The sequence below is a fragment of the Saccopteryx leptura genome, chromosome 6, assembly GCF_036850995.1.
Source record: "Saccopteryx leptura isolate mSacLep1 chromosome 6, mSacLep1_pri_phased_curated, whole genome shotgun sequence".
NCBI lineage: Eukaryota > Metazoa > Chordata > Mammalia > Chiroptera > Emballonuridae > Saccopteryx > Saccopteryx leptura.
The window spans coordinates 135,803,451-135,822,581 of record NC_089508.1 but is presented as its reverse complement, the minus strand read 5'-3'; the positions used below and the strand labels follow the sequence as shown (position 1 = coordinate 135,822,581).

The 19,131-nt window shown below is 37.9% G+C and overlaps 1 protein-coding gene across 2 annotated transcripts in view; it reads left to right on the top strand.

Annotated features, from left to right (window-relative positions):
- Window positions 1–19,131, top strand: part of HECW1 (HECT, C2 and WW domain containing E3 ubiquitin protein ligase 1) — a 512,769-nt gene that overhangs the window by 338,349 nt on the left and 155,289 nt on the right. For both annotated transcript variants that reach the window (XM_066342679.1, XM_066342680.1), the window contains 4 exons: window positions 1,364–1,509; window positions 3,792–3,913; window positions 6,374–6,559; window positions 11,062–11,196. In XM_066342679.1, the coding sequence (XP_066198776.1) occupies window positions 1,364–1,509; window positions 3,792–3,913; window positions 6,374–6,559; window positions 11,062–11,196 (589 nt within the window). The remainder of the gene's footprint in view (window positions 1–1,363; window positions 1,510–3,791; window positions 3,914–6,373; window positions 6,560–11,061; window positions 11,197–19,131) is intronic.

Here is a 19,131-nt window from a genome sequence, read left to right as displayed (position 1 = left end):
TGATCCACTACTCCTGCCCAGGTCCAGGCTTTTAACATCGCTAGCCTGGACCGGTGTAGTAGTCCCCAACTGCTCTCCTCAGCTCCGGTCTCTTCTTTTCCAATGCATTCTCCACTCAGATGGGAGAGGCTGCTTTCAGAGAGCTGAACCTGTCACCTTCTCAGCAGCTGTACAGCCCCTACAGCAGTCATTCTCAAAGCTGATCCCTGGACCTGCAGCATCAGCATCACCTGGAAACTAGTTAGAGATGCAGATCTTTGTCTTCTCCACCCACACCTGCTGAGTCAGACGCTCTGGCAGTGGGGCCTGGCAGTCTGTGTTTTTTAAAAAAAGCCTTGCAGGGGATTTTGATGCAGCTCAAGTTGGACAACTAGTACCTATGGAGTAACATTTAAATTGCTGCAGGGGAGGGGCAACCAACTAGGTGCTCTCTGCCTCCCCTCTGCTGATCTCCTAGCTCTGTGAGGGCTACATCTCCTGATGCCACCATTAACCTTTTCAGAGTTCTCCAAGGGTGAATGAACTCTTGTAGGCGTGTTATTTTCTTTATTTTTTTCCCTGCAAGCTCACCAACAATTTAAAAATAGATTACTTTAAGTGTTTCCTTATCTGTGTTAATACCTCTTACATGTCAAAGACAGCTTTTCACATTGTTAGCCTTATGCTTTCCTTAGAATTCCACCTTGACTGTGTGTATTCAAGTTTTCTCTCTGGCCTGAAAGTCCAGCACAGAGCCTGGGCACATTGGAAGAGTTAGTAAATATTTAGCAGGTACCTGAGAAGGTGACTGACTGGCTGTCCACTTGACTAAATCCCCAATTTGGGAAGAAAAATACAATGAGTCTTTGAACAAGCAGAAAACATTCGTGTACCAAAACATTTCTATTTCTGCCAGATTTTATTTCCACAATCTCTGTCAGTCATATCAGTTTCCTGCCAAGTAAAAGTAAGTGAATAGAACTACTATTCTAGTTTTTAGACTTATTACAGTAATGCATAGGTAATTTGATATCTTAATTGTAACATTTTAAAGCTACTTCCCATTGACCTATTTTCAACTTAGCCAGATTTTGTTTAATGCAGGATATAGGCTATTTTTATGATTTATTATTATTTATGTTGGTTTTTTAGAAATCATCATACTTGAATCTAATCATATCTCACAAAACAAAGAGAAGTCAAATCATCTGGAGATACTTGTTTTGCTAATTGTTTGGATCTCTTGTGGGAATTTCAAGCATTTTTTTCCTGATATTCAAGATGACTTTTTACAGATTTTTCCAGTTATCTGACTGAGAGCACCACCAGCCCATAAGCCAACAAACAAAAGTTAACACTTGTTTTTTCATTTTCCTATACAAAGGTATCAAAATATTCAGCGAACCATTGCAACAGAGAAGCCAGAGGAAGAAGATTCTAGTAGCCAAAGTTGTGAGCAAGTCCCAGCAGGAGGTGGAGGAGGATGTGTTGAGAGTGACTCAGAGACTGAATCTTCTCAATCAAACTTAGGTATGGAAGGAGGGGGTCCCTAGACTTCTAAGATGGCTTCCAATGGATTTGTGACAGATTGTGTGAGCCCCTCGCCCAACCTTATAGTATGGCACTGTGCCCTCAAGGAAAGAAAGCAATGGGGGATAGTTGAAGGTGAAGACAAAGGAGAAAAAGGCAAGGCACCAGCAAAGTAAAGTAGACAGAAGTTTCTCACCAGGAACTAAAGGAGAAATGGATTCACATGAAAAGAATGCCAGCACCATGGCTTGGGGTCTGGAAACGAGGCAGACGAAGTCTGGGGACTCAGAGCTGCGTTTGCTATGGTACTTGTGTACCAAGGCAATTTCTTCAGTAGTTTAATCATTTCTACTTAGGTTCATTTATTTGTTGTATCCCAAGGATTTTCCATTCATATATAAAATACACAATAAAAATTCATGGCTATTTCAAAAACATATGGCCCTGTCAGTCATATCAGTTGGCTCAGTGGTAGAGCGTCGGCCTGGCGTGCAGGGGACCCGGGTTCGATTCCCAGCCAGGGCACATAGGAGAGGCACCCATTTGCTTCTCCACCCCCCCCTTCCTCTCTGTCTCTCTCTTCCCCTCCCGCAGCCAAGGCTCCATTGGAGCAAAAATGGCCCGGGCGCTGGGGATGGCTCCTTGGCCTCTGCCCCAGGCACTAGAGTGGCTCTGGTTGCAGCAGAGCGACGCCCCAAAGGGGCAGAGCATCGCCCCTGGTGGGCGTGCCAGGTGGATCCCGGTCGGGTGCATGCGGGAATCTGTCTGACTGTCTCTCCCCGTTTCCAGCTTCAGAAAAATACAAAAAAAAAAAAATATATATATATATATATATATATATATATATATATATATATGTGTGTGTGTGTGTGTGTGTGTGTGTGTGTGTATCAAAAACATAACACTATAGATAGGAATAATCAGTTGTTTGCTTTTGGAATAAAATACAGTTACCTATGAGGAAGAAACCTGGGAATAAAGACATTTTCCAGCAGGCTTATAGTTTACACACCACCTCAGAGCCTTTTTATTACATATTGTAGTTCATTAGAGGTTTGGTTGTCATTTCTTAGAACTCAAATGAGGATATTCAAAAGGCATAGAAGACTGGCTTTCACTTTTTATACCTGTAATGACAGAAGGGGATCATAGTGACATACTAATAATCCACTTTTTAAAATTAAGTGATAGAAATTTATTTGCAAAAATGAGGCTCAAAAATAGTCTGAGCAAACAAGCAGGGGCTTCCAGGTCTCAGCTCTCTGTGACAATGCAGAAGTGGACATTTTCATGCACTCTTTTGAATGCATGTACACAATTCCACCAACAATTTTAATTGCTTTCATTTTATTCACTTTATTTATTTTATCAGATATACTAACTAAACTGACTAGTTTATGGTTTGAATTATTAATTTCTTTGTTCAGCCTTCTAAAAGAGATGTGGTAAAGTAATTGAATAATTAGAACCATGAAGAAAAAAAGGAGCGAAACATTTATTTCTGGGTTTGGTATCAGATCTGTTGGCATTTGCTAGTAGCAATCCATCCCAAAGTTCAGTAGCTTAAATTTACAGCCATATATTTATCCAATGGTCCTGCAGGTGAGCAATCTGAGCAAAGCTCAGCTAGGTGGTTCCTCAAATACGAATGGGCTTACCCATGCATCTTTGGTCAGCTGTGGAATCAGCCATGGTCTGTGTGCGCTAAGAGGGCCTCAGGTGGGGCAGCTTGTCCCTGCTCCCCATAGCTTCTCATCTTGCTAGCCCAAGTTTGTTCTCATGGTGGTGGCAGAATTCTGAGTGAGAGTGGGGATGCATAGGTTCTTTAAAACTCTCGCTCTTAATTTCTGCCAAATTCTGTTGGTTAAAGCTAGACACATGTCCATTTTGTTTCAACAAGGGGTGAAGCTTCAAATTCTTATGCAGATAAATGTGGTGGTGCAGAGAAGGAAAAAATCATGGCCCTATCAGCAAACAATCTATCCTAAGGAAAAGTAATTGGCATACAAGATACAAGATATTCAAGGACTTGAGCTTAATTGAACTTATACAAAAACACTCCTAGGAAATAATGGTTCTTAATTGACAAAATTATATGACTCCTCTTCAGATCACTGTGACACCTTGTCATATTCCTGACTCATGGTCAGATTACTATTAAAAACAATAATTCACTCAACTGTGTAAGTAAAGGCATGTGTGCTGTTGGCATGCAGAAAAAGGTACTGTGTTTGGAATTACTTTCTTCTAATGAACTCTGTTGCTTTGCTTCACCTTTTCAGATCTGAGGAGAGAAGGGTCACTTTCTCCAGTGAACTCACAAAAAATCACCTTGTTGTTGCAGTCTCCAGCAGTCAAGTTTATCACCAATCCTGAGTTCTTCACGTTCCTGCATGCCAATTTTGTGAGTGCTCCAAACCTGCAGAGTGAGCCTAGCCTGGCTTTGATCAAGACCAAAAATAGAATTTTGCCAAAGTCATTTGGTACATGAAGTGGGGTACATTTTAACCAAGCAAGAAAAAACAAAAACAAAAAAAGCAGCTCATTCCACTCTTTTCACTCTGTGAGTCTCCCCCCAAAAATGAGAAGAACTGGATTTGGAAATGTTTAGTCTAGAGGTTTTGGATAGGCTCAAAAGTGTTCATGTCAGTAAAAGTGCTTTGGAAAAATATATGTATTTTTGTTATTGTTAAAAGTTTAAAGGAACAAGATTATGAAGTTGACAGATTCTCTTAACCCCGAATCATTTTATAAAATCACTTTTGTTAATAAAACTTTAAAATAGATTTCTCCTAGATAAATGTTTTTTAATATAATTAGTTTTTTAAATATCATGCTTAACTTACACTTGATGTAATTTTTACATATGTAATATTTTCAACTCACTTTATGTGTGTATTTTCAAGAAAACAATGACATGATGTCACTATATTTATTCTTTCATATGACAAATACTTTTTGTAGTTCAGACACAGAATTGGGTGATGTAGCCACAAAGACAGATTAGAGCAACATCTAAATAGCAAGAGCCTCTTCTTTTCTTTTTTTTTTTTTTTTTTTGAGCAACAGATATGTAAAAAATCAGTCTAACCTGTCAAGACACAACCTGACCTCAGTGAGGAATGAAATGCTCTCCAAACAGGAGATTCAACATCTTTAAGATTGACATTAGGGGCCCTGGCCGGTTGGCTCAGCGGTAAAGCGTCGGCCTAGCGTGCGGAGGACCCGGGTTCGATTCCCGGCCAGGGCACACAGGAGAAGCGCCCATTTGCTTCTCCACCCCTCCGCCGCGCTTTCCTCTCTGTCTCTCTCTTCCCCTCCCGCAGCCAAGGCTCCATTGGAGCAAAGATGGCCCGGGCACTGGGGATGGCTCTGTGGCCTCTGCCTCAGGCACTAGAGTGGCTCTGGTCGCAACATGGCGACGCCCAGGATGGGCAGAGCATCGCCCCCTGGTGGGCAGAGCATCGCCCCTGGTGGGCGTGCCGGGTGGATCCCGGTCAGGCGCATGCGGGAGTCTGTCTGACTGTCTCTCCCTGTTTCCAGCTTCAGAAAAATGGAAAAAAAAAAAAAAAGATTGACATTAGGTAGAGAAGTTCCAGGCAGAGGAAAAAAATACTGCAACTGGGAAGGGACCTGGTATGGCTGCAGTGTGATGACAGGCAGAAGTGGAAAGAGGGTCTAGAGGAAAAAGAGAGAATTGCCATGTAAGACATGAAAGGGAACCCAGATCTACTTCAGTAGGCAACAGGAAACAGCAGTAGTCTTAGACATTAGGATTACATGATCAGGATGTTTGTTGAAGTAATTTTTTTTTTTCTGGCAGAAGTGTAGAAGAGAAACTGAGAGGCTAAGACTAGAAGCTGATTCAACAGCTCAAGTGATAGATGATCAAGGCCTGCTAACTAAGGGGCTGGCCTCATTAGAAAGGAATAACTCAGTTCAGGAAATATTTCCAAGTGGAATCAATAATAGTTCTTGGGACCACTGTGATCAAGAGGTGATGAAAGATGAGGACTCAAGAAAGTCTGAATCCTTTTTGCTTCGAGCACCTGTGTTAGGTGGTAACTACAATAGGCAGGTGCAGTAGTTGAATGAGCTGAAAAATGTCATGGCAGAGAAGGAGATCAGTATTCACCAGGTTATATTTGAGAAGCCATGCGGTGGTTAGACCCAGAACAGCTGCCCTGTGGTACAGGGGTGAGCACTGAAGGGGAAGAATGCCAGCACTGGGCATCAGGGGGCCTTGGGCCAGCAGGAGCACACATCATCCCCATGTGCCAAAAAATTGTTATTTGCACAATTAGAAATTCCTAAAACTTCCTTTGTTTTTCTCATCCCACAGCCCCTCCATGCACAAACATTTCTATAGAAGAATCAAATAAGTGACGGACCTTTGAAGTCCTGACTTAAATCCCAGGAACACTAAATTAATAGTCTCTGTTGTAGACAGATGAAAGGAGCACAGACAGACCTGTGTGATCAGAGAAGGATCCATGGAGGAAAGAGAGGAGAGAGGAGCCAAGAGGTAGAGAGACTTGAGAGCCAAGCTGCTGAAAGAGAGGGAGGACAAAGGGAGGGGTGACTTGGAAGCACACTGGAGGTTGATTGTGTTAAAGGATGCAGAGCAGCAGGAAGAGTAGGGATCACAAACAGGTTCATGTGTGTTTATGGGTGCACTTTTAATTTTTGAGCAAGATCTCTGCTTCTGAGGCCACCTCCTCAAGGCTCACAGAAAAAACAAACAAACAAAAAACCCACTGTGTAGAAATCACATTACATGACCTTAATGTTCTCAAAATGTACTTGGTCTGTGTTTTTCCTAATCCTTTACTCCCTATCCCAATTGGCTCTGACCCCATCTCAGAATGCTTACCGAGTCTTCACCAGTAGCACCTGCTTAAAGCACATGATTCTGAAAGTCCGGCGGGATGCACGCAATTTTGAACGCTACCAGCATAACCGAGACTTGGTGAATTTCATCAACATGTTTGCAGACACAGGGCTGGAATTGCCTCGGGGCTGGGAGATCAAAACGGACCAGCAGGGAAAGGTGAGTGCGACTGCTATGTGGGCTTTTCATCAAAGGGGCTCTTTCCTTAAAGAAGAAGACAGTGAGAAAGTGAGGAGGAAGGTTGACAAAGGAGAGGAGAGCCTACGGGTCTAAGATGGCCATTGGCCACCAGGAGGAAAGGAAGAAGAACTTATACACAGCAAGCTTTCTGGCTTGTGCATTGTAGGATGTTTATCATCATCCCTGGCCTCGGTACACTGAGGCCAGTAGCACCTACACCAAGTTTTGTCCTTAGTATATGCCAGACTGTAGGGAAAACAGCTGTGTTAGGCTTGCTCGCTTGCATTTTGCATGATTAGTGTGTGAGCATGTGGCAGGGCCAGTGTGTAGCTGCTTGCCCTCAGGGCAGATTATGGATCACTTGCCCATCACTGTGAGAGGTCATTTTGCTGTTCGTTCATTCACCTGCTACCATAGGAAGTGGTTTTCCCCTGACTGTTCATTCACTCTTGCGAGAATCTATTAAACAAAATGCCCCACCGCTTTCTGGCTCCGCAGTTCCTCTACCATTTGCCGGAATCCATTGTGAACCTACCTGGCCTCGGCCATCAGCATTATACCCACTGTGGGGCAAAATCATCTGCATTTGAGAACTACTGTCTACATCTTTGTAATGCTGGTGGCTGAAGCCAGGCAGGTCACATTGGTTTCAGGCAGACAGTAGAGAAACTGTGGAACCAGAAAGCGTTGGGCCATTCCCGTTTAATAATTTCTTGCAATGGCAGATGAGCACACAGGCAGGGGAAAACCTCTTCTTGGGCAAAGCAAAATGACCCCTCACGGTGGCAGGCAGGCAGTCCACAATCCACCATCCACAATCCCCTGAGCACAAGCACCATAAGCCTTATATAGGCCATTCACACATGGCACAGTCACATACTCACATACCAATCGGGCAAAGTTCTTGCAGCTGGTTGGTACACCAGTGAGCAAGCCTAACACAGCTGCCCCACAATCTCCTTAAACTTAGGTTTGGAACTTGAAATTAGATTCTGTTCAATGACCTTTCTACTGTTTTACCTCCTTATAGCTAACTCTCAGGAATGAAATTATTAGTTAAATGGGAGTGACATTTTAAGATTACTCATTCTGAATTCCCCAATAAGCCTTCACTTCTCATTAAAACAGCGTGACAGACATGAATGGGAGTGGGCATATTGAGTCTGTGCCATGTTAACTTGCTTGCATTCTGCATTTGTGTGACTTAAACAAAACTAGTTCTCCCCAACAATATTTTTCTTTTTTTAGAAAGTTAAAGTTAATGGGATGACATTGATAATAAGAGTACATAGGTTTCAGGGGAACATCTCTGTGCATTTGAACTGTTGATTATGTTGTGTACCCATCCCCCAAAGTGAAATCATTTTTCATCACCTTATATTTTTCCTTCTTTACTCCCTTGCCCCACCCCAGACCCAAACCCTCCCCTTAGAAACCACTCACTTTTATCTATGTCCATGTGCCATGTGTCTCAGTTGTATATCCCACCTATGTGTGAAATTATATACTATAGTTCTTAACATTTATTGATTTACCTATTTCACTCAGTAGAATGTTCTGAAGGTCCATCATGTTGTCATAAATGGCACTATGTCATTGTTTCTTATGACTGAGTAGTATTCCTATTGTATATATGTACCATACCTTCTTTACCAATCCTGTATTGAGGGACACTTTGGTTGTTTTCATGTCTTGGCCACTGTGAATAATACTGCAATAAACATGGGGGTGCATGTGTCTTTGTATACCAATGTTTTTGAGTTTTTTGGGTATATACCCAGTAGAGCAGGGGTCTCAAACTCGCGGCCCGCAGGCTGCGAGTTTGAGACCCCTGCAGTAGAGGGATTGCTGGGTCATATGGTAGTTCTATTCTGAGATTTTTGAGGAACCATAATACTGTCTTCTTTAATGGCTATAACAATTTATATTCCCACCGACAGTGAATAAGGGTTCCTTTTCTCCACAGCCTCTACAAAACTAAGAATAGAACTGCCATATGACTCAGCAATTCCTCTACTTGATATCTACCAAAAAAACTCAAAAATATTGGTAGGTAAAGACACATGCATCCCCATGTTTATTGCAGCACTATTCCCTGTAGTAAAGACGTGGAAACAAGTATCCTTCAATAGAGGATTAGATAAAAAAAGATGTGGTACATATATACAATGAAATGCTACTCAGCCATAAGAAATAATGACATATTGCCATTTATGACAACCTGGACAGACCATGAGAACAGTATACTGAGTGAAGTGAGTGAAATAAGTCAATCAGAAAGGCTAAGAACTATATGATTTCACACATAGGTAGGATATAAAACTGAGACTCATGGACATAGATAAAAGTGAAGTGGTTACCAGAGGGAGGGGGAGAGGAGAGTAAAGAGGAACAAATAAATATACAGTGACAGAAAATGATTTGACTTTGGGTGATGGGTATACAACATAATCAGCAGTTCAAATGCTATAGAAATGTTTACCTGGAAACTATGTACTGTTATTAATCAGTGTCACCCCATTAAATTTAATTATCTAAATAAAAAGGAAAAAAAGGTAATAGTCATTCTGACATGTGTGAAATGGTAATTTATTGTGGTTTTATTTTCCGTACCTCAGATGATTAGTGATGTTGAGCATCTTTTCATATGTCTATTGGCCATCTGTATGTCTTCTTGAAGATTACTCAGGTCCTATCAAATTTTTAATTAAATCATTTGGATATTTTTTGGTATTGGGTTGTGTGAATTCTTTATAAATTTTGGACATTACCCCTTTTATCAGATTTATCATTGGCAAATATTTTCTCCCATTTGGCAGGTTTTCTTTTCATTTTGCTCATGGTTACTTTCTGCAAAAAATTTTATTTTCATGTAGTCCCATTTGTTTATTTTTTTTCTTTTGTTTTCCTTGCCCAAGGAGGTATAGCAGAAAAAAATATTGCTAAAACAAATGTCAAAGGTTTTCCTGCTAATATATACTTTAATCTAGGAATTTTATGTTTATTATTCACACATTTAAATCTTTAATCAATTTTGAATTTATTCGTGTATATGGTATAATAAGGTGCTATAGTTTTATTTTATTCATGTATCCATTCAATTTTTTCACTAGCATTTATTTAAGATACTCTCTTTATACAATTATATATTCTTGCCTCTTTTTTAAAATATTAACTAACTGTATAGGTGTGGGTTTATTTTGGGGCTTTTTATTCTGTTCCATTGACCTATGTGCCTGTTTCTGTGATTGTACCATGCTCTTTTGATTCCCATAATATTAAAGAATAGGGGTTCTATTTATTTATTTATTTATTTATTTTTGTTTGTTTGTTTGTTATATTAATTGAATTTATTGGGATGACATTGGTTAGCAGAACCATACAGGTTTCAAGTGTAAATATCAATAAAACATCATTTGCATACCACATTATGCACTTTCCACCCCAAGCAAAGTCTCTTTCTGACCCCATTTTCTCCTCCTTTACCCTCCTCCTTGCTCCCACCCTACTTTCCATCTGGCTATCGCCACACTGTTGTCTGTGTCTATGTGTTATATATATATGGTTTTTGGCTAATCCCTTCATCTTTTTTCACCCAGTCCTTACCTTCCTCCGCTTTGACAACTGTTATTCTGTTCCATTTGTCCATGCTTCTTTTTCTATTTTGTTCATTAGTTTATTTTGAAGTATAGTTTACTATCAGGTACTGTGATACCTCCAACTTTGTTCTTCCTTCTCAAGATTGCTGCAGTCATTGGTGGTCTTTGTTGTTACATGTAAATTTTGGGGTTATTTATTCTAGTTCTGTGAAATACACTGTTGTTATTTTTCAGAGTGCTGAAAGTAATTATTACACATTTATAAAACTGAATACTACATGCTTATTAAAATTCTGTTAAGATATTTAATAACATGGAAATGTTAATAAAATAATAGGCAAAATATCATAACTTAATTATAATTGTTGATGGGCAAAAATATATATATTTGCATAGAAAAAGAAAAAACAAAAAAATCAAGATATTTTGTTGATTGCCTTTAGATTGTGATATTTGAGATTTTTTTTACTATTTAATTTTTTTTAATTTTTTCCTCAGTGAGACTGTGATAATTCTGTAGTAAAAATGAACATTTTTTAAAAATTAAATGCTGTGAAAAAAGTTAAATGCTGTAGAAGTTAATCGGTAGAATTATTTATCTATTAAATATCTATCATATTTTGCATATTAAAATAAAACATAATGATTACTACTGTATAACTCCACAGTGTAAAGTGTTAATGACTGCTCTTGCTTTATTCAAGTACTGAGCAAAAATGATGCACATTGCCCCTATTTTCCATCTAATTTTGAGTTGATAAAAATGAAAGACAAATAAACATGATGCCTGAACCCTGTACCATTCCCTTACATTATTCACTTTGTTATGGCTCATTCTCATGGTGTTTTGTTTTGTTTTGTTTTTAACTGGTTTGTCTGCAGTCTTTTTTTGTGGACCACAACAATCGAGCCACCACTTTCATTGACCCCCGAATACCTCTTCAGAATGGTCGTGTTCCCAATCATCTGACGCATCGACAACACCTCCAGAGGCTCCGAAGTTACAGTGCTGGAGAGGTAACATCACTTCTTTCTGCCCACTTCATAGGTCCACAGGCCCTGCCTCTGCTTGTGGAGCCAGGACTATTTCTTCCTCGCAAAAATCTAGAATTGTCTATTCTTTAAGGGGCTGAGCCATATCCATATTGCTCTGTAGAATGAATGATGACCTGGGAACACCTATTTAACTTCCTAGGAGACCCATCAGTAGATTGTTTTACTTCTGCTTTCCATTTTGTCCTACACAATTGCCTCTATCAAAAATCTTTCCATTTTAAATAAAGCATACAAAGCAGTGTCAGGAGATTCTTACACTTTTGACTGGAGTAGTGCTTTATAAAATTCTGGTCTAAAAACATGTAAATTCTTAAAAGATAATGAAACTTCTATGCAGCATGTGACTGACTTTCAATTTCTCTGGAGATCCTGAGAAGACTTCTATAATGTATATATGGACTAAACACTAGGGAAATCAACCAGGCCCCACAAATACCCATTCTACCACGTGCTGTTCTGATTTGTATTTTCTTTTATTACCTGTGATTACCTGCTGCTGAACCATGAAAGGCTGCTACCTTTCTTAAGTTCACATTCATTGCTTTTCTGAAACACTGTCTCTATATCCCATACTCTCTCTTGTCCTCTTCTCTCAAACCAAAACTCAAACTTCAGTTCTTTTTTACTTTCAGTATGTTCCTGAGAATATTATAAGCAAATTCATTTTTACGTCCTAGCTAACTAACATTTTCCAAGTACCTGTACCATCTTTTTATAAAAACCACCGGGACTTCAAGAGATGAGGGCACTGCAAACCATTTCCCATAAAATAGCATTTAAAGTTGGATTATAACAGTGAGGTAAAAGATAAAAAACTTGTGTAGGAAGAAAATAAATATGTATTTTCCCCCTAAGAGAGTCATTCTAAGGAGAACCACAGTGTACACCCAAGAAAATAAATCCATTTAAAAGCCTCCATATAGCAAATACAAATCCCAGAGGGAAAGTCTATTGTTGCAACAGCTCTTGCTTTAATGAAAGCCTAGTGTACAAAAATTATTTACTACATTTCAGGGAAATCATTTGTGTACTCCAAGATACAACTATTTCCAAACAGGGGTACTCATGTTTTAATGCCAGTGTGATAAATTTTTCCTTTATGGTGTCATCTTAGATATTATTGTGTTAGAATATTACTGAAAATATAACTCTTTCTGCATATACATAAAATATACATATGGCCATGAGGGAGAAAATATTGCACATCTGCAAATGTGATATTGGTGTCAGAATCCTCCAGATACCAAACACTCAGCAGGAAACAAATTCATAGACAACAGAAAGCAGTGCCCCAAGTTCTCAGCTTGACATATATAGTCCCCCTGTCTGTTGGAATATTTATAATACTTCAGAAAGTACTAGACATGTTGTCTGAAGATGATAGTGTACAAGTTCAAAATTCTGCATCAACTTGAAATATGTCATTTTAATTTATCTAAAATGACCAAGCATTTTAATATTTAAGGCAATTTCAGTATTATAACTACAATAATTTCAGTAAGATAACTACATATGAAATTGAGTATACAGAGAATTCACTATCGATAAAATAAAAATATATATTACTTAATGTAAAATGAACCTTCTGATGATATACATCTTTTACATTTATAAGAACTTAACAGGAATATGTATATATATATGTATATAGGAATATGTATATATAATATATATATATTAAAGCTTTTCTATTGAAAGAACAAGATTAAGCTCATGAATACCATTCCAAAACATTTTTTGATATGATTGAATAACCAAACACAATTACACTGAATATTAACATTAATAACAAACTGCCACCTGTATCAACCAAGCAAGACTTTAACACATAAAAGATAAAAGATTATAAAAGTTCATCAACCATCTGTATTCTTCTTTGTTTATCTACTCTCCACCTGATTCTGTCCATCAGATTTTCAAACCCTTCCCATCTCTCTGCTCATCCTTTCTCTTCTGGTAGCTTTGTGTTGACACAAGAGGAAACCAACAAAAGTAATAGAGAGAAAAACTGGGAGGCAGCAGATATCTGATCCAGAGGCAGAACACCAGAGAAAACAATGACCCAGCCTCTATAAAACCAAATATCTGCAAGAGAGTACAGAGCCTAAAGAATGAAGAAATAGGAGGATCTTGCTATAATCAGTGGACCCCTACATAAAGCTACAATATTCAACTATAGTTCAAGCAAGTGGCATATTATTTTTCTTACAGATTAATACTTTGCTTATTATCTCCTTGAATGCACACAAAATAATTTTAATCTAATTTAAGTATTATATTATATATTTGTAAAGACTTTATTTATTGATTTTTAGAGATAGGAGAGAGAAAGAAGAAAAGCTAAAAGCATCAACTCATAGTAGTTGTTTCCTATAGTGCCTTGACCAGACAAGCCCAGGGTTTCAAACTGGCAACCTCAGCGTTCCAGGTCAATGCTTTAATCCACTGCACTACCACAGGTCAGGCAGTATTACATTATATGTATTATATATATATATATACTTTTATTATGCAAAAATACTAAAATCATTTGTATTTCTGTGGACATTGACCTATCCTGGTTAATGTGTCATAATTTTATTTTTATGCCACTCGATATGTGTGCAGTTTCTTCAGGTAAACATAATGATAACACTAATAATAATAATAATAATAATATAGAGTATTATTAAAAATAAAAAGTACCTGTGTCCTATTCTAAAGAAAATAGAAGGAGGGGAGTGGCAAATGTTAATTGTGTTTGTTGTGATGTGATTTTACTCAATAAACATTGATTAAGTGCCTGGCCTTCTATAAGCAATGTGAAACACAAAGAGTAATCCCTGCCCTGAAGAAGTCTGTATTCAATTTTTAAAGCCAGAAAAATACACACAGAATTAAAAAAAACAAAAGATATTAGAATTTGGGTGTCAAAAGAGATGTTAGGAGCCCTGGTCCAGTACTCAGTTGGTTCGCATTGACCAAATGTGTCAAGGTAAGGTTGAGGGTTTGATTCCTGATAAGAGCACATATAAGAATCAACCAATATATTTTAAATAAGTGAAACAAAAAAAATCAATGTTCCTTTCTCTTTCTCTCTTCCTCTCTCTAAAAAAATAAATAAAAAATTTTAAAAGAAAGTGATATTCGGGAAAGTGCCACAGAACTTCAAAAGAGGCCAAGGAATCAATATAAGGTACTTGACCTAGAACTAAAAAAATTGATAAAACCTAGCTAGGTTCAAAGGAAGAGAAAGGACAACCCAACACATGCAGAAGTGCAGAGGTAGGATTGAGAAGGTCTATACAGAGACAGCTTGTTTTATGTTCTTGGTTTTTGGAAAGCTTTGAAAGGCACATGCAGAGGCAGATTTAATGGCAGGCACACCAGGCGTGCACCCTGGACCTCGACTTCTGAAGAGCCCTGCAAAACCCCACTTAACACTTTTTTCTAATAACAAGTGTGGTTTCATATGTGCAATTTTAACATTAATAGTACATAATATTTTTTATTTATTTAAAAATATGTTTAACATGTATTTTTATTTTCCCTGACTCTTTTTTTTTTTAAGGGCCCAATATTTTCTTCTGCTGCCAGGGCCTCAGCCAACCTTAAACCTCCTCTGGGCACATGGAAGAGTTGAACTTTTTTGAGTCTACTGAATGGATTTGAGGAGAATAATGTGATGATTTTTGTGTAAAAATGAGCTTAAAGGCTTAATTCTTTCTCAACAGGAGAGCTTTTCTTTTCTTTTTTTTTTTTTGTTTTGTTTTGTTTTGCTTTGCTTCAGCCTTTCACCTTTTTTACCCAGCCTCTAACCTTTTAAAACCTAAATTATAGAATAAGTAATACACTACCCCAAACCTCATGCATCTGGTGCATGTGCTCCAGTACGGAAAATTGTAGTACCTCGTCTAAAACAGTTTACCATTTAGGTGTTCCTGAGGAAAAGGGTGTATATGGAGCCATGGTAGAAAACTCACTGATTACAATGAGCTCTACAATTTAGGGAATTTATTCCATTTTAAAATTAAATTAAATTAATCATAAAAATAACAGTTTTAAGCTAAGAAAGTTCTTTATTCCACAAAGTTATGTCAAAATGCCCAACCAAAACCAAAATATTGAATGCAGGATAATCATGGGAGCAATAAATAAGTGCTTTACATTCAGTCATTACTTAGAAACTTGGTTCTATCTCCCATGTTGCAAATTTTGAGAAAACTTTTATCTGATTCTCATATTCTCTGTTTGCAAACTGGGGTTAATAGTGTTTATCTTAAACCCTGGGCTGGTAGCTCAGTTGTTGGTTAGAGCATTATCCCAATAACCAAGGTTGTGGTTTTGATCCCTGATCAGGGCACATACAAGAATCAAAGAATAAATGCATAAATAAGTGGAATAACAAAGTGATGTTATTCTGTGTGTGTGTGTGTCTGTTTGTCTCTCTCTCTCTCTCTCTCCCTCATCCTTTCCTCTCTCTCTCTAAAATAAATAGAGAAAAAATTAAAGAAAAAATAATGTTTATCCTGCAGAATTTTATGAAGATATGAGGTACCATGTGAAGACTAGCCAGCATAAAAAATAGAACAGGCATTAAAAAAAGGCCAGTTGAGTATAATAAATGCTGTTTAAAAGAGGAAGTTCATCACATTCAGTATTACCTCTTGAAAATGAATGTTGTAAATGTATCTTTACTGGTAATAATTATCTAGAATTTATTTATATCTCGTTAACACATTTATGAAGACATATTTCTTAATCTATTCAGTGTCTTTTTAGTAGAGGAAGGAGAAATTCAATTTCTTTTTAAAATTATTATTAAATTTATTGGCTAACATTGGTTAGTAACATTATATAAATTCCAGGTATACAACTTTATATGACAGCTGTAGATTCTATTGTGTGCTCCCCACTGGAAGACTAATCCCCTTCCATCACCATGTATTAAACCCACCATTCTGTTCTGTAATCTATGAGTAGGGTTTTGTTTTAGTATATTTAGGTTTCTGTATTTGTTGCTATTTGTTTTATATCTCACATATGAGTGAAACATATATTTCTTGTCCTTTTCCAACTGATTTATTTTACTTAGCATAATACCTTTTAGGTCCATCCATGTTGTTGCAAATGGCACTATTTCATCATTTTTATAGCTGAGTGGTACCACTTTTTATTTTTTAGATTTTTTTCCTTTTATTGAGTTTATTGGGATGACAGTGGTTAACAAAATTATAGAAGTTTTAGGTGCATAATTCCATGACATATCACCTGTACATTGTATTGCAAGTTTGCCACCCAGGATGATTCTCCTTCAAAAGCCATTTAGATGATAATATGTGATGTCAAAGAAATGGCAATGTGAGAGATACCCTTGGTCTCTCCCCTTGAAATTTCAACAAATTGAACAGCTATATTGCAGAGAAGGAACCACAGCTGAGCTCGAAGGTGTGCCTGAAAGATTCACACAGCAAATGGACTAAAGGTGGGACAGGGTGAAATGTGGGGCAGAAGATGATAGGACACATTCCCAGAGGAGGGGCAAAAGCTAGAAGACCAAGTTTTTCTCTTTCCTCATTGATCCGAGGGAGGGAGGCACTTTTAGCGTGGGTTTTGTTTTGGAGTCAGGAGCAGTGGAGAGACTGTGAGGCAGAGGGGAAGGAGCTGAATTAAGGCGAGCATGCAACCAAGAGCAGGGATACTACCAGTTCACATGGTCGACCCGTATCACTGGGCTCCACTTGCGATTGCTGGTACCCAGCATGGGCACAGCCTGCAGTGCTCCCTCAATCTGCATGCAATTAGCTCATGGAAATTGGTCTCCTGCAGTACACTGGTGTGCTCGATCAGCACGTGTTTCCACGGAGTTTGGCCTTTACTTCACTGAGGCACTCTTGATCTGCCATCTGATGTTACCTTATCTGTGCAAGCTTTGCTCGTGGAGTTCAGGATGCCCATCATGTGGGCACAATTGGCTCCCACCCACAGCCCCTGCTCTACCCTGCCCACCAGTGACACTTTGAGTGGTATGAGAGGGAGGACCAGGTTATGATCCCCCAGCCTCCCAGGTCCAGCATTGCTCTCCTCACTGGGAGAAGAGTGGCAGAGGTGGATCCCCCACATCAGATGACCTGGGGCTGCTCTTTCTGGTGAGAGGTGGAAGCGCCCATTTTTGATCCCCTCTGTTGAGAGTGGGGACCACCATCCAGAGCAATGGTAGTCAACCTGGTCCCTACCGCCCACTAGTGGGCATTCCAGCTTTCATGGTGGGTGGTAGCGGAGCAACCAAAGTATAAATAAAAAGATAGATTTAACTATAGAGGGTTGTTTTATAAAGATTTATTCTACCAAACTTAGTGAAAATCCAACATAAAGGAATTGGTAAGTAATTATTATGATATGCTTTAACTTGCTGTAACTCTACTTTATAAATCACCATTACTGTGGAACCAGTGGACGGTTAGAAAATTTTACTACTAACAGAGATACAAAAGTGGGTGGTAGGTATAAAATGGTTGACTAGAGACATAAAATTGAAAAGACCTAGCCACAAGCCCCACCCACCAATAAGACTGCAGCTACCACAACAATGTCTCAACAAAGCTCCACTCAAAAATCTCACAGAGGCAAAACATAATACAATGCCACCTGCAGGAAAGAGGAAAAAGTAACCTCTCAAAACTGAAAAAAATATATTTTTTTTTTGCTTTTCCTCATTTTTTTCTTTCCTTTTTATCCTTTCTCCTTTTTCCCATTTGAACTTTGCTATCTTTAGTTGTTATATTTTTTCTTATTTTACATGAGGGTTTTATTTCTGATACTTTCTCATTTATTCCTTTATTCTCTCTTTTTTCTTCTTCTTCATTTTTTTCTGTTCATATGAACTTCATTTTTCTGCAAATTATTATATTTCTTACCTTTTTTTGTGGTTTCTTTTGTTTTTTATTTCATTTTCTTCTTTTTTTAATTTTTCCTGTTTCCACTCTTTGTTCTCTGTATCTTTTTATTCTTCTTATTATAAATTATAGAATTTCTGTTTTTTCACTGTAATTTTAAATTTTTATTTTTTAGTTATTTCTTGTTAGTGTTATTTACAATATCACTCTCAAACGTCATCAAGGAAGAAGAAATTGAATACTATGGCTTCAAAAAGAAAATGAAAAATCTTTAGAAAAATATCTCAATTACATGGAAAACTTGAAGCTAAATGACAGAGAATTCAAAATGGAAATTCTAAAAATATTCAATGAGACACAAGAAAACACTGAAAGGCAATTTAGTGACCTTAAAAATAAATTAATGAGCAAAAAGAGTACTTCACCAAGGAAATTGAAACTATAAAAAGAACCAAACAGAGATGAAGAACTCAATACATGAACTGAAAAATGAGGTAGCAAGCTTAGCTAACAGAACAGACCAAATAGAGAAGAGAATCAGTGACATTGAATACAGGCAAATAAAGATACTACAGAGAGAAAAAGAGACAGCTCACAAATTTAAAAAAAAATAAGAAAGCCCTACAAGAATTGTCTGACTTCATCAGAGAGAGCAATATAAGAATAATGGGTGTATCAGAAGAAGAAGGGAGGAAAAAGGGAGTGGAGAACATATTAAAACAAATAATCGATGAGAACTGCCCAAACCTGTGGAAAGAGAGCTTCAAATCCAAGAAGCAAACAGAACACCAAGTTATCTCAGCCCAAACAGACCTACTCCAAGACACATCATAATGAAATTACCACAAATCAATGACAAAGGAAGAATCCTCAGGGCAACTAGGGAAAAGAATAATATAACATATAAAGGAAGGCCTATTAGGTTACCATATGATTTCTCATCAGAAGCTCTACAAGCCAGAAAGAAAGTGGACATTTAAAGTGCTGAAAGAGGAATTACCAGCCAAGAATACTATATCCA